The sequence below is a fragment of the Pogona vitticeps genome, chromosome 3 (genome assembly GCF_051106095.1).
Source record: "Pogona vitticeps strain Pit_001003342236 chromosome 3, PviZW2.1, whole genome shotgun sequence".
Classification (NCBI taxonomy): domain Eukaryota; kingdom Metazoa; phylum Chordata; class Lepidosauria; order Squamata; family Agamidae; genus Pogona; species Pogona vitticeps.
In genome coordinates this window covers 207,056,695-207,072,490 of record NC_135785.1, presented here as the reverse complement: position 1 = coordinate 207,072,490, position 15,796 = coordinate 207,056,695, and the positions used below count along the sequence as shown (strand labels likewise).

General features: G+C 45.4%; 1 protein-coding gene across 7 annotated transcripts in view; it reads right to left on the bottom strand.

Moving 5' to 3' along the window:
* APP (amyloid beta precursor protein) overlaps positions 1-12,828 on the bottom strand; it is a 189,633-nt gene extending 176,805 nt beyond the window's left edge. For 3 of the 7 annotated variants that reach the window (XM_078388947.1, XM_078388948.1, XM_078388949.1), the window contains exon 1: positions 12,664-12,828. Coding sequence is in view for 4 of the 7 variants with exons in the window: in XM_072994058.2 (XP_072850159.2) it covers positions 12,252-12,308 (57 nt within the window). In the remaining 3 variants the exon portion in view is untranslated. Of the gene's footprint in view, positions 1-12,251; positions 12,432-12,663 lie in introns of those variants that run through there. The other 4 variants (XM_072994058.2, XM_072994060.2, XM_072994059.2 and 1 more) reach the window with 3 other exon arrangements.
* Between the last annotated feature and the right edge of the window lie 2,968 nt (positions 12,829-15,796).

The window sequence follows — 15,796 nt, the reverse complement described above, 5'->3', positions numbered from 1 at the left end:
AGTTTAGAGTTCCAAATTAAAATACCCACTCCCTTAATTTACTCTGTCCAACACTATATTTATATATTCTTCTAAAGCTACATTGGCACATCCTGAACTAAAATATAAATATAGCTCTGGACAGAATCCACGCAAGCTGTTCCTCAGAGCATATTTATAGTTAAAGTCATTGCAGCAAGGCTCAGAACATAAGGAATTAAATACAGAAACAAGCTAACTCTTAGGAGTCCATGATGGTTATAACTGAGCCAGTTGCAGTTCATTTTGCCTAACCTAACTGTAGAAACCAGAGCCTGATAAAGTTGTTGTTCTTAAGCACAACTCCTTGAATGGTCCTGCCGACTGGGGGATTCTGGGAATCACAATCCACAAATAATTTTTTCCAAGCTCTGATAATATTGGATCAGGTTAAAAGAAGCATCTACAGTGGCACTGCTATTAGATTATTTGTTTGTTTGTTTGTTTATTTGTTTATTTATTTATTTATTTAACTTATATGCCGCCCACTCTGGACAGCTTACAACAAGGTCTCTGGATGGCTTACAACAATGTAACTATCATGGTAACCAATTCCTTTTGGGAGACTTGGAACTAAACTGTAACTGACTGTTTTTTCCAAAAGGAATTTTCCAGATTCTGAGCAGAGGTGTTCTTCCTAAAGCTTTCCTACACCTTTAGATGCTGTCATCTCTGCATAACTGAGTTTTTGAAATATAATTTAGATGTACAAATAAACGCAAGGAAGTAAATAAGATCAAAGATCACTTGCTTGGGTTTAGAGAGAGGAGCAGAAATATTATTTAGAGACCAAAAGAAATGATTGCATAAAATCGTAATTAATGTTTCACTTTGCTCTTCTAGAAAAGAGGGAAGGTGAGAGACCAGCTACTTCGAAAAGGACAAAAGAGAGGAATTCTCAATACGATACTGACAGTCCGTACAGAGGGACTGGAGATGAGTGGAAGGGTTCATTCATTAGACTACAATTTAGAAACAAGTGTGTGTGTGGGGGGGAGAAGATGAATACAGTGGTGCCCTCGTGGCACAAAAAACTCACCAGATGAATGGGTCTGGCTAGGTTTTTTGTGCCTCACAAGACAATCGTTCCTATGACCCTACTTCGCAAGACGAAGCCCCGAGAGCCTTCTGAAAGCTCTATGAACATGGATATAGCCCTCATCCTGATAGCCACTGTTAAGACGTAGCCCACATCATTCTTTCTAATCCTCTTCTAATATTATCTAAGGCTCAGCCTATCCAGGCACTACAATACCTTGGTAAAACAGGTGGTAGAGTGGACTTCAATCTGCAGACAGGGGTCCATCTTTAACACTCACAGAAAAACTGCCTCCAAGTGATTAACACAGGTGCAATGGTTACTGCCCAGCCCACTCTCTCCTATTCTGGTTTTTATATTTATGGATAGGTTCCTATTTTGTTGCTGGTATCTGTCATACAGGAAACAATTTTAAAAGCATACATGCAATTGCAGCATGAACCACAGTAGTTTATTCCCTTCTACCACCGCAGAAGCTGGTCACCCCCTCTTGCTCCTAAACCAGTGGTCAATGCTATGTAGAATGAGACTGAAATAGATTGGAAGAGAGAAACCAACCAACAAATGAAGTCTGAATATTGTTCAATATTGTTCAATGTTTACCTGCATCACACCAAAGCAATTATGAAATCTCACAAACTCAGCTACATCCATTTTCTGCAAGTGAATTAATACACTGATCACAACACTGTATGTGAGAACTAGTATGGTATGGTGGAGTGAGAGTTGGACTCGCATTCAGGAGAAGTGGATTCAATTCCCTGCTCAGTCAAAGCGGTAACGGTAAGCCACAATGGTAAGCCACTTTTTGAACATATCATGTGTCTCAAAAATGCTAACAGGGCTGCCATAAGCCTGAAGCAAACTGATGGCACATAACAACATGTTGTAAGCAGCTCCATAGCTCAGACCAGACAAATAGATGTCTCTAATGTTCAACATTGGCAAGCTATTTTAGTGTTGCCAAAAACAGGGAATCAAATTTGCTGTTTCAATACTGTTTCCCATCATTCAAAATACCATATTTGGGCAAGCAGACTGGCACAGGCTGGTGCTATTTATCCCATGGCCTGCGATAATGAGCATGAGACTGTCTTAAGAGGTAAGGTACTGCTTTGGTCCAGAACATTTTCCATAATTCATACTTAAAGTTACAGCATTTGATAGCAAAGCAAAACATGCTGCTGATATACCGCCCCATGGGGCCTCAAGCATTCTCTGAGTGGTTTACAAGTTAATTATGCAGGCTACACATTGGCCCCCCCCAGCAAGCTGGGTACTCATTTTACCGACCTCAGAAGGATAGAAGGCTGAGTCAACCTTGAGCCGGCTACCTGGGATTGAACCCCAGGTCGTGAGCACAGTTTTGGCTGCAGTACAGCAGTTTAGCCACTGCGCCATGAGGCTCTTAGAATAGAAAGGACTCCAGCAAAAATATTCTGCTACTCCCAACAGAACCTTACAGTCTTGCTGGAGACTGCTACAGCATTGGTCTCACATCACATGTTCCTAATAATAATGTTCCTAATAATAATCATGTGCTGTCAAGTCAATTCTGAGTTATAGCAATCCTTTACAGGTTTTTCCAGACAGAAAATACTCAGAGGTGGTTTACTATTCCCTTCTTCTGGAGGTGTCACGGCTTCGTGCAGCTTGCCCAAGGCCAGGGTGTATTAAAATCGATGATTTAAAAAAATTGGATTTTTAAAATTTAAATAAGATTTTTTTATTTAAATCAGGGGTTTTATTTTAATCAAATTTATTTAAATCAAATGCTTTTGGAGGAAAAATCTATCTAAAGATTGTTTTCTATTTAAGATACATTATAGTTCCAAGCTTATCCAGTATGAAATAGAGCTTAGTTATGTAGCATGAGGCTATATACAGTAGTCAGGCAATGCTTACATTTTTGGTAAACTAATTCAATTAATCCGAGTTTTCCAAGCTGAGATAACATGCACTTTTTCGCAATAAAAATGGTATAAAATAAACAAAGTTTAGGAAAAGATCTTTCCACTGTTGTTCTGCAAACCTATGTAAAGCAAAGCGTGCTGCTTTATGTACAAACAATGAACACATTACATTAAATGCTAGGTTTGACGTTTGTTCAGAGTGAAATACTGTACATCTGTACCAGGCTCCAAATATGAGGAGGGAGGGGCAAACAGTGAAAATGAAAGTGAAACCTTTGGAGCAGGTTACAAACTTGAGGTCTTTGTGCACATAGCTTGAAGTTTTTTTATATACCGTGTTTCTCCGATAATAAGACACTGTCTTATTATCTTTTGTGGGAAAGAAAAGGGCAGAGGGCTTATTTTCGGGGGAGGGCTTATTTTAATGATGACCCGTCATTAAAATAAGCCCTCCCCCAAAAATGCGATCTGAAGAGAAACCAGAGCATTTTTCCCGGAAAGCTGGCGACAGCCGCACCAGCAGCGGCGGCGTTGGCGGCGGCGGCGGCTACTTGGGCTCGGCCAGGGAGGAGACGGAGGCTGGGGAAAGGCAGCGGCTGAGAAGAACTGGGCTTCTCCTTCCTGCTTTCCTGCTTGGCTTCTCTCGCTTTCTGGCTCTCTGCGAAGCCCTCACCGCTGGGGAAGCGAAACGAGGAGGAAGGGGAGCCAAAAAGGCGGGCTTTGCTGGGAAGGGGGAAAACACAGCGAGCGAGCGTGCCTGCTCGGCTTGCAGGCGATGCTCCTCGCTTTGCTGCCTTGGTCGCCTCCTCCCCTCCGCCTTGAAGCTTTTGTTCTCCTCCTCTCTGGTCCGGGGGCAGGAGCGCCCGCGCGGCGCCCGCGGGGCTCGTGCCACTCTCTCCCTCGCGCGCCGGGCAGGGGAGTTCCAGGCGGAGGAGGAGCTCGCGCGGCTGTTGGCTCCCGGGATCCCGTTCGGCGCGCCCTGAGACGAAAGCACTGCCATGAAGGGCGAAGCTCTGCTTTCTCCCTACTGCATTCTGCTCTGCTGAAGGGATGTTTTTTCGCGCCCCCGGTAAGCTTACCCAGGGCGCGAGTAGGGTAATAGGGCTTATTTTCGGGGGAGGGCTTACTTTAGAGGAATCCTACAAATTAAGCGGAGGGCTTACTTTCGGGATAGGTCTTATTATCGGAGAAACACGGTATTTTTAAAGATACTTTGTTTAACCACTTCAGTTAATAAACACAGATGTTTCAGCAAACACAAGAATATGTAAGCTACATAGTGTTATTATTTCAGTTAAGTAAAACAATTTAAGTAGTTCCCCAAATATGTGATTAACTTATTAAACTAAAACCAGTTCTGATATAATTGCTTTACTAATCTGACAGGTTATTACGAGTAGACATTGTCTAGAGGGGCAGGGTAAAAAAAAATAAAAAAAAATAAAATAAATAAAAATGAAATCTTCTTTGGGTTGCAAATATTAAGGATTATAACTACCAGCAAGAATGAGTCTTTACATTTAAAAAAATCATGAATGAATCTTACTGATCAGTAATTTAAATCATGTTTTAAATTGTGATTTAAATCAACTTGATTTAAATAAAATACACCCTTCCCAAGACTACACGGGCTGACTCTACTTGCAGGAGGCACAGTAGGGAATCAAACTCCCAACCTCTGGCTCCACATCCAGATTCCTAAACCACTGAGATATCTAGCCAGCTTGCTAACTTCATACATGTAAATTTAATGCTTCCCTCAGGATAGCTTATATTTCTCTACAGATAAGTAGCTACACTGATTTTATTAGCACAAGCAGCCAATTCACATAGAGAAGATTCTCAATTAAGCCATGAAATCCTGATAAATTCAACAAGTGGAATCAGAATACAGGCACCTGGATTCTGCCAGAGCAGCTTGAAGGCTGCAATGTATGACTGCATAAAGTCCATGAATGTTCATTTAACTATGCAGCAATAACTGTGCAAGAAGTATATAAATGTTATAAGGAAGACAATCACGTACACAGTTCCCCCAAGTTCATCAGGAATCATGCCAGTTAGTGAAACTGTACACTGTGCAATGTACAAGATGTTTCTCTAGAAACAGATGATATGCAAATAAATTCTACTCAAGGAAAGCAAGTTTTCAGCAACAAGGAAATTAAGTCAGAAGACACTGAATGAAGCAATTGTGTACACATCTGTTATCGATATTAGATCCAACCTTCCTGAGAGTTGTGCTATATTATGTCTCTGTGAATTCTTCAAGTCTAGTCTCTCTCTGTTTGGGCCATTTCCACCTGGTTTGGCTGGTGGGAAAAGCTGGCTAGATAGCTCAATGGTTTAGGGGTCCGGCTGCAGAGCCAGTGGTTGGGAATTCTACTCCCCACTGTGCCCCCTGCAAAAAGAGCCAGTTTGAGTGCGCTTGGGCAAGCTGCACGGTGCCAAGGCACCCCCAGAAGAAGGGAATGGTAAACCACTTCTGAGTGCTCTCCATCTGGAAAACTCTGAAAAGGGTCATCATAAGTCAGAATTGACTTGACGGCACATCAGCAGCAGCAATATTATTATTATTATTGGCTGCTGGGGTCCCTGTCTTGATTCCAGCTACAAGAACAACAATGGCTGATCACTTAACAAAACCAAATTTCTTCCCTGCCTTTTCAGGATGGGTGTAGTCTTTGGGATGTGGTGGCGCTGCAAGTTCAACTGCAAAGCCTTTGGGCTGCAAGGTCATAAGATCAGTAGTTCGAATCCACGTGGTGGAGTGAGCTCCCATCACTTGTCCCAGCTCCTGCCAACCTAGCAGTTTGAAAGCATATAAAAATGCGAGTAGATAAATAGGTCCCACCACGGTGGGAAGGTAACGGCGTCCCATGTCTAGTCGCACTGGCCACGTGACCACGGAAGATTGTCTTCGGACAAAATGCTGGCTCTACGGCTTGGAAATGGGCACGGGCACCACCCCCTTGAGTCGGACACAACTGGACTAAATGTCAAGGGGAACCTTTACCTTTTAGTCTTTGGTGCCTTAGAGCAGTGGTTTCAAACCTTGGGTGATTCAGGTGTCCTTGGACTGCTACTCCCAGAAGCCTTCATCACTAGTTATGCTGACTGGAGTTTCTGGGAGTTGCAGTCCAAAAACTCATGGGTTACCCATGTTTAGGAACCACTGCATTAGAGGAATTAAAAGCAATGCAACAAAACTATGAACTATCATAAAAAGTAGACCAGTAATACATAATGTTGTATTTATACTACTGATTAGGTTGCAACTGTCTGCCTGAACAGGATAGTATTTGCCAAATACTTAACATATGGGTTAAGGAATTCCACAGTTTTTGTGTGGTCACTAGGAAGGCATCCTGATGTAGGGAGAGACATTGAGAATCAATGCTGTATTTTTGTTTGCAGGCTTTTCTACACACCCCAATTGAGATAGCTCAAGTCTAAGAAATTAAACTATATCTTTCTGTTTCAACAGCTTACATACTTCCTTTACAACTTCCTTTGTAAACAATGGACATGGAATCATTTCAACGTTCAATAGAAATCATAAATCTTTAGTTATGGCTATAATTAAAATCTTCTCTACTTCATAATTTTGTTTCATAGAGTGAGCACGTTCATCAAGAGGTTCACAAAGACAATTTAATTATGTTCAATTGCATTAACACTGAAATCTGGCAATTTGCAGCAACAGACACTGGGGTGTAGTGTGGGAAACAGAGAATCAATTGAACATGATGACACATGAAAGTAGAAAAGGGATTTGTTTGGTACCAATAATAACAGACATTATTTTTTCAATGCATTACCAGTTTAAATCCAAAGAATCTTATGTTTCTCAGAATGATGGAAATACCTAACCAAATTACACCACTACTGTAGGATAGTTTTGTGTTTTACTCAAAATAACAGTTGGAGCTATAAAAGACTATGTTGCCATGTTTGTATACCCTCCCAACAAGTTTGCTCATTTCCAGATGATAGGCTATTCCAGACAACCAGGCTTTGCAAAAGCCAAATAACATTCTTCTTTTAACTTCTTGCTTGCTTATCTTTCCAAATTGACACTCAACATTCTGGGAGTCTTGGTGAGCATGCTCAGTCCTCTTTTTAGGGGTGGGGGTGAGGTCCACTCCAATAGACTTACTTTATTCCACTTCTGCCAACCTCTAATTTTCCCAAACATGCTGCCATCTCACCTATTACTGTATTTCTTAATGGTACCACTTTGGCTTTATTTTTGTTTGCATGGATCAGCTTTCTCAATACACCACTCTCCAGTTCTGTTGGCCTCAGGGTACATTTGACTTAAATTTTTAAAATCTGATTTTTTTTTAATGATAAAAAATATTTTAATTTAAATTGTTATTTAAATCATGATTTAAATTTATTTGATTTTAAAATAGCATTGATTCTTATTCGTCCTGGTTGCCTACAAACCCCATTAGCCCTAAGCACCATGGTCAATACTATAGCACATGAAAGCACTATTAGAGAGAAAGATGTTTTCTTGTATTAATGGTGATCTCCGTGTCTTTATTTATCAATCTTTTTCAGGATTTACAACAAATCTGGGACATGAATATTTTATAGCGGGGAGAGATTTTTCACAGCACATGTAGCATAAGAGGCATGTTTTAAAACTGCCACTCATTGGAGGTGCGGAAGTCTTGGACGACAAGCTATTGAAAAGGTTAGCTCCTCTTTGAGATTATGACTTGCAGCAGATACGCACAGCAGGCTAGCAATAAGTTTTTGTCATGGGCTTGTAAATTTTCTGGGGTTCTCTGAAACAATAATATATAAAAATAATATGTCCAAAGAGGGACTTCACCCAATTAATGGAAAGTTGGCCACAGGTTTAGCAGCACTGCTAATGACTACATCAAAATTCCATGTTCAGAGGAAGAATGCTACCACAGTGCTTCTCAGTCTTTGGTCATCCACTCAATCCCAAATTTCATTTCCCAGAATACCATATGCCCTAGCCTATAAAAGCTAGGGCATATGGTAACTGTGATTTGGAGGTCCAAAGTTTGAGAACCACAGTGCTAGTGAATGGCAATGGCTGGAAGAGGACGGAAAAGTAAGGCTTTTGACTGCACTATTGCTATCCAAATGTCTGCAGAATGGTCACTGAGGAAAACAAAATGCTGGACTAGTTGATCCTTGGGTCTGATTCAGTTAAACTGATGTTCAAGGCTAGCCATTCTCCAACATTATAGGACTGTAACGTCTATCAGCACAAGCTAACATGGACTGTGGTCAAAAATTGTGACAGCTGTAGCCTAAAACCTCTAGAAGGCCAGAGGAAGCCTGTTCCAAATCCAAACAGCCACAAAGGAAATTATATAAACCACTCTGAGGAAGATAATTTTAAGGGATGAAGCAAAAGAGCTCTCCTGGCACTTGAGATAAACAGTTATCTTTACACAATTCTACTATGATGCATAATCTAAATCCCTGTCCTGGAAGCATTTCTAAAAAATGAGCATCTGTATGGCATATAATTTCAGAGCTCAGTGAATCTCTGTATGACAACAGCTGGTGTGGTGTTAGGGCTTTAAATGTGATCTCTGAGCCAGGAAGTCTAGTTTGAACCACATATTCACCTATGGTAGTGGTCCCAAGGCAAGGGGCAGTGACTATTCCTTGAACCCCAGTTCAATCCCCACCTGAAATATAGGGCTAACAATACAGATCTATTTTATATGGCAATTGTAAAGAGTATGGTATTAGGTACTAAAATGCTTTATAAAAGTAGCAAGTGTTGCCAATTCAAATTATTTGGGGCTACTTCAAGTAAAATGCAGATTCACCACTTTCTGGAGCCAAGGTGTGCAATTTATAACCCTCCAGACAGTGTTGAACCACAACTCCCATCAGCCCTAGGCAGCATACCCAATGATGATGGATTCTGAGATCTGCAGTTCAACAACATCTACACTTCAGCCAGTCCTGTGTAAGTGATTAATTTGAATTTCTGCAGACTTCCTCTCCCTCATTCCATCTCAAGATATTATGGAGACAACAAATACTCAATATAAAGTCTGGCTTATTCTTCCTCTTCTTAACTACTTTTCAACACATTTTTGTGACATCATGCCCACTGAAGAAATCTTAAAAGCTTTCATATATTTGTGTGCACTTTTTCTTGGGTGAATAAAGACTTTTTGTTTGTTTTTCCTGAAGGGCAACACAGTACATTTCCATCTAAAGTACCGATACATAGTATTTAACTGAATTTGGAGTTCATGAACCACCGTAATTTTATGACAGTGGGTTTATTGGTTTTGGGACTGGTGAAACCCACATTCTAATCTTGTCTCAGCTGTAAAACTTGCAGGGTCACCTTGAGCCAACCACTATCTTTCAGCCTAATAAAATCAAGGCAAGACATGAGATCACTCTCAGTGCAGACTTGCAGGGCAGGTTTAGACAAATCACTTTCAGTGACTGCTAAAGTTGTCATGTTGGTGGATTCCACCAGAACTGGAAAAGACAGGCAAATTATTCTGTCTCATAGTTTCAGAAGACGCTGGAAGGCATCTCTGCTTTAAAGGTGACACACAGGGTTTATAACTCCAGTGCTTTTAAAAAACACACCTAAAAAGAACATTATGGGGCTTTGCCTAGCTGTTCTTTCGCAGATTTTGCTTTGTTTAGATTTTTCCACCCACACCTTAGTAGTTAGACATTGAACCACCCCATCCTACACACAGTGGCAAAGGCAAACTAATTTCCCTCCCTTGGATTTACTCAAAAGCAAATGTGCATACTGCACAATGGTAACACAGATTTCGCCTGCAATCCTCTATCCTTTCAGGAAACAAGGCCCAATGAATTCAAGGGACTAACTTCTGAGTAGATAAGTACTAAAGCCAGTGATGGTGAGGCAACCAGCCTGAAAGCAAGGCTTGCAAAAAAAAAAAAAAAAAAAAAAAAGACTGCGAGCGACTGCCTATTTCTCCTCCCTCTCTCCAAAAGAGCAACAGGGTCTGTCCAGAATCTATACAGACGGAAGCCAATTCAACCCTCCTTTGTAGACCCCCCCCCAAAAAAAACACACACACATCCAATTCAGGCATTAATGAGGGCAAAATAAAACTCCAAGCCTTTCATACAGTGCCCCTCCAAGGAGGTGTGGCAGACTCTGACACACCCCTGGTCCCTTCACCCTGGCTTTTCACAAAAACGGAGGAGACACTTTGGCAAGGGGCCAGATTCACAGATCTCCACCAATGCCTCGACGAAGGAACCCATCCTTCCCGAAGTCGACGGAGGAAGAGAAGGGCAGCAGACACCAGAGCAAAAGGCCGCTGGAAACGGCAGGGGGAAGGAAAGGCGGGTTTCGCCGCGGAGCCCCCCCCCCTCCGCGCACCAGCCTCCTCTTCCTCTCCCTGGTGTCCAGGCGGGCATGGGTTGCACCAGCGGCCCTCGTTGCCTGATGGGGGAGCTGGCATGAATGGAGAGGCAGAACTGTGAAAACACCTAGCGGCTGGGAGGGTTTTTTCTCCCCCTCCCCGGGCTGCAGCTTTCATTACAGCGTCTCCTTGCTGCACTGCAGAGGCGCCATCTTCTCGCACTTAAATCTTAGCTCCAGTCCCGTTTGCTTTCATCTGCTCCCTAAAAAAACACCTCGACACCTGAGACGATTTCCTTCCCCCCCTCTTTCGTCCCCCCCCGGAAAACAAGCCGGAAAGGGGGAGATTTCCTCCAGCACGACGCCTGAAAGGAAGGGGAGCCGAGCCGCTCCTCCACCGGCTCTGCCCGCCACACCAAGCTCTTTTGTATCCCCGCTCTCCCTCCTCTCTCCCCTCCCTCGAGCCCCACACAAACAAAGTGTGGGAGCCGCTCCAGGATAAACACAACTGCGCCTTCCCAGACACTCGCAACTGGGGATGGGCGAAACGACTGGAGGGGAGCCCTTTCCTTTCTCCGACAGCGTGAAGCAAAAAGCTCCGAAAGCAGGCGGAGGTGCGGGGGGAGGAGGGCTTGCCGTGACTTTCCTACCAAGAAAGCCAAAGGGGCCCCCCATTCTGTGGGAGGGGGCGGCTGATCTCCTGCAGGAGCCGCAATGCACTGAGGTGCAATCTTTTAAGTTGCCAGAAGCACCTGATCCAAGAACTTGCTCCCCCACCCCCTCACACACAGGCACACACACACACACAGCCTCTCTCTCTCCACCCAACCCCGCCGCCTCGGCTCATGGCTGGCTGGGTTGATGGATGATCCCCCGGCGAGGACACCTCGTTTGTATTCCGCACCGGAGTGCGAAGGAACAAGGTAAAGCAATTGACCAGAGAGAGACCAGGAGGAGGCAGAGGAAGCCCGGGGTGGGAGGGGGGAGAGAGGAAGGCAAGAACCACCTTGGCGGCAGAATCATCCTCCAGGCACCAAATGCTATCCCACCCACCCCCACCTGCTTTTACGCCCATGGAGAGGGGATCCTTCCCATCCCTCGACCTCCCTTCTCGGGCTGTCACCTCCGGATCGCAACCACACCAGACCCAGACAGCAGAAGGGGTCAAAGGCAACAAAAGCGGCCACGGCAGCCAGAGGGAGTGGGGGGGGGAAGAGCCTCCTCCCCCGACGCCCCCTCCCCGCCAAACCAAGACACCGAACCAGACCGATCGCCACCTCGGGGGCCCCCCGTAAGGAGGGCAGGCGGGATGGGCGAGGAGGGGGGCGGGCAAGGAAGATCAAGGCGGCATCGCCTTCCCTTCCCCCATGGCCCATCTTTCCCCCCCAGCAACCCCCCCCCAAAGCCTTCCTCCAAGCAACGGAGAAGAAAAGTATCTCCTTCCTCGAAAGACAGGAGGAGGTGGCTCGCCCCATCCCGGCCACGGAGGTGCAGGATCAGGGCTTCCCAAAGGAAATCCCGGTGGCGAGCGAGAGGCACTTTCGGGACCCCGCTCGTCCCAGCCCGCCCCGATCCATTGTTCCAGAAGGCGAGCTTTCCTTCCAGAGGCGGATGGAGGAAGGAAGGAAGGAAGGAAGGAAGGAAGGAAGGAAGGAAGGAAGGAAGGAAGGAAGGAAGGAAGGAAGGAAGGGGGCCGGTGGGGCGGGGTGGGGTGGGGTGGCACCGGGGGGGCCGGCGGAGCCAGGCCGCTTCTCCTCGCTCTCCTTTCCGCTGCGGATGGGCGAGCCCGAAGCACCCGGGAAGCTCCCTCTTGCCGACAAAGCCCTTTCTTGCAAAGCGGGGGGGGGGGCGGCGGCGAAGGCACGCGAGGAAGCCCTTTCGCCCGCTCGCTCGCTCGCTCGCTTACCTCCAACGCGCCGGCCGTCCAAAAAGAGGCCACGAGCAACCAGAAGGCTAAATGCATGGCGCGGTCGCGAGCGGGCTCCCGCGGAGGGGGGGGTAGAGAAGACTCTGCCGGGCGGCTTGGCGTTCCCGCCTCTGCGCTGTGGCTGCTCCTGCCGGGGAATGAAACGGAGCGGCGGCGGCAGCCGAGCTCCGGGGAGGAGAAGGCGAGTCAGCTGATATCCCAGCCCACCCAAAGCAACCGCGCCGGCGATGGCAACGGCGACGGCCGGCCGCCGCTCCGCAGAGAGAGACCCCTAGCGGAAGCCCTGCGCCACTGCAGCCTCCCCTCCTCCCACTTGGCGGGGAGTAAGGCGCAAGAAACAAAACAAAAGCAAAAGAAGATGAAAAAGAAGGAGACAAAAACGTCGAGGCACCTTAAAGACTAACTGGTCTGTTCTATGGTGAGATGTCGTGCCTCAAGCCTATTTTCTCAGGCAGAAGAGTGAGGCTACACGGCAGTCGGGGAGATGATGGTCTCCCTCCCTGGCTGCCAGCGCACGCACCAGGCGCCTGCATGAGGCACGCCAAATCAAGGGGAGGGAAGGGAAGGAGGCGGAGAAGCCGAGGAGTCCCGGTAAGCGCAGCGGCCACGGATCGGGCCCTTCGGCCCTCGCCTGCGTTTTAGGGGGAGGCGGAGACGGCCTATTTTTAGACAGCGCGCCGCCCTCCTACCTGGCGGATCCCTCCTGCTGCCTTTGTTTCGGGAGACGATTGGTCACATCTTTTGGGATGGGAAAAGTCATAAAAACAAAATTTGAAAGGAAAGGATGATCTTTTTGATAGGGTAGGTTGGGGGAAAAAATAGGACAAAATCCTAGCGTCCTCTGTAGCCCGTAGAGAGGCTCCCAGTTACCACGACAATGTGATGTGCCCAAACCATTGGTTTGGTTTCCTGACCAGTTTAAACCGTATTGTCCATTTGTTTCTGCACAAATAGGCTCCGTTGTTACCCTGAAGGCCTTAAACAGGGCCAAAACAAACCTTTGAGGTTCTCCCAAAGCCTCCACATTCCTCATGCACAAAGAACTGACCCACTTTTGAAGATACCCCTTTCTTTTGATTTACTTGGAGGCATGGCTTGAACTAGGATTCCCGAAATGCAAATACAATGTAGAAAACAGTAAAGAGTTCAAACCATGTGGATTCGGTTCTCGGATTTTTTTTACTGTTTTGTTTTGTCAGGTGACAAAATATCCGTATTGATTTTGCTTCATTCCTGATTGGAGTTGTGGAGTTTGTACCATTTGTTGTTATTTTGCAATATTGTTTAATATCACAAGATTTATATCCTGCATTATAGCAGTTAGGTTGGAGTATCTCTGGAACCAGCAGTTAAGTGTTTGATTCCCATCTATGCCTCCTGGGAGAAGAGCCAGCTTGGGTAGACTTTACCTTATCAAGAAGGTAATGGTAAACTACTTCTGAGTGATTTATATGTAGAAAAACCTGGAAATGATCATCACAAGTCAAAAACCAACTTTATGGCACATCGTTGTCGCCATCATTCATCCAGTCAGCTCAAGGTAGTGTACAGAACACTATCCTCATAGTAGCCCCTAAAAATAGGTCAGGCTGATACACAATGATTGACCAAAGATCATCCAATGAGTTTCAACCAAGAACAACAGCCTGAATCTTCCAAGTCTCAATCCAGTACTTTTAATCGTTACATCATGTGGACTCTCAATATCACAACTTTCTAACCATGCAGGTGTATTGCATGTTCTGATTTGGATCTTATAAAGGTCCTTAGTGCTGTAGATGTGATTTGCTTCACAGCTATACTCATCTTGAATAAAAGTAGGAAATAAGCCAAGTATTATTTCACATCTCTTTCATGGATTGCTGCCTTGTCGTGGCAAAGGGGCTTGAGTAATTCGTATAATCCATCTCTGAAGGTAACAGGCTAACTGAAGGAGCACAGAGGAGAGTGACACACAAAAACACATTGCTCTGTTGTGTGCAGCTCCTCTCTGTTGCTTCTTGTTCTGCCATCAGAACAGTTGGTCCCTTAGGGAAAATGGAGTACCTCCCTACTTCTGGCTCAGGCCACGTGCAATTAGTCCACTCCTGCCTGCCTGCCTGCTGAACATAACAAGCGTTACTGTTTAAAACAATAGGTCACCACAATATCAACAGCAACACAGAACTGCACTGACCATATCTATGCATAAATTCAAGGTGACATCACCTCCCTTCCCTACTTTTGATGCTTGGTCCACAATTTCTTGGTTGCCCAAGCAAATTTTGCTACTTGATATTTGCATACCTACCCACAAGCAGCGTGCAAAGTTGAGCCAAGGGAGGTCTGTCACATAAGAATGCCAGCAAGAAGTTGGCTTCTGGGGTGCTCATATAAAGGGCAACTCAATAAATAATGGAAAGCACCTTCGACCTCTTCTGATCCACAGATACAGAGTCTTTGAGGAAATGGGACATCATCATATCTCGCCTCCAAAATGGCTAATGGCATACACTGAAAACGCAAAGCTATGAATGCTTTTCTTAAAGGGGCTAAGGTTAAATAAACAAAATAATTCTCCAAACCAAATGATGTTTTGGACAGAGGGAACCAACAAGAATAGGACATTTGTGAGATGGTACACAAATCCAGCCACTTAGAGTGATGACTGATTTTTTATTTTTTTTAACCAGATGCTTGTCTCTCAGAGGCAAAAGTGCAAAGCGTGCTGTTTATATACCACCTCAGTCCTTCAAGCACTCTCTGGGCAGTTTACAAGTTAATTATGCAGGCTACACATTCCTCCCCCCCCCCCAAGCGAGCTGGGTACTCATTTTACTGACCTCAGAAGGATAGAAGGCTGAGTCACCCTTGAGCCGGCTAGCTGGGATTGAACCCCAGTTCGTGAGCACAGTTTTAGCTGCAGTACAGCAGTTTAACCACTGCGCCACAAGGCGCAGTGAGCAAGAAGTCTGTGTCAATCCCATAGCTCTGTAAAATGGGTCTGAGTTTACTCAGGACTTTCAAGAAGGACTACGGAGTTGTTCTTTGTAGCACTTCTTCAGGAGGTGAGAATTGCTCATGCAAGCCAATGTCAACCAATTCAGCTACCATACTGAACAGAGAGTATCCATCACCCAGATATTTTGGGGAGGATGGAGTAAACCTGGGTACTCAACAGCCATCCTGATCCAACACTGGTGTAGAAAACACCAACAGAATAGCCAGTGCCAGAATGAGAGGGACAAGACCAGGCTCAGGGGAATCAAGGACCTCCAGGGTGTGGCCTCTCACCTACCTGCCCTCATAGGCATATCAGCCATCACTCCTAGACACAGAGTACCAAGGCTGGCTAAGGACTGACAAGCGGCCAGCTTCCTTGGTGACAAGAATTAGGGTTATTGAGGACCACATGGGCCTCCTAGTGAGGGGAACCTAGAGGCTAGACCAATGGACTTAACTAGGTCAGAGGTATGTTACTGAAGTATTGAATGCTATCCCTCTCACATTTACAATAAACTTCCATGTTTGAACTTTCTTGTTTG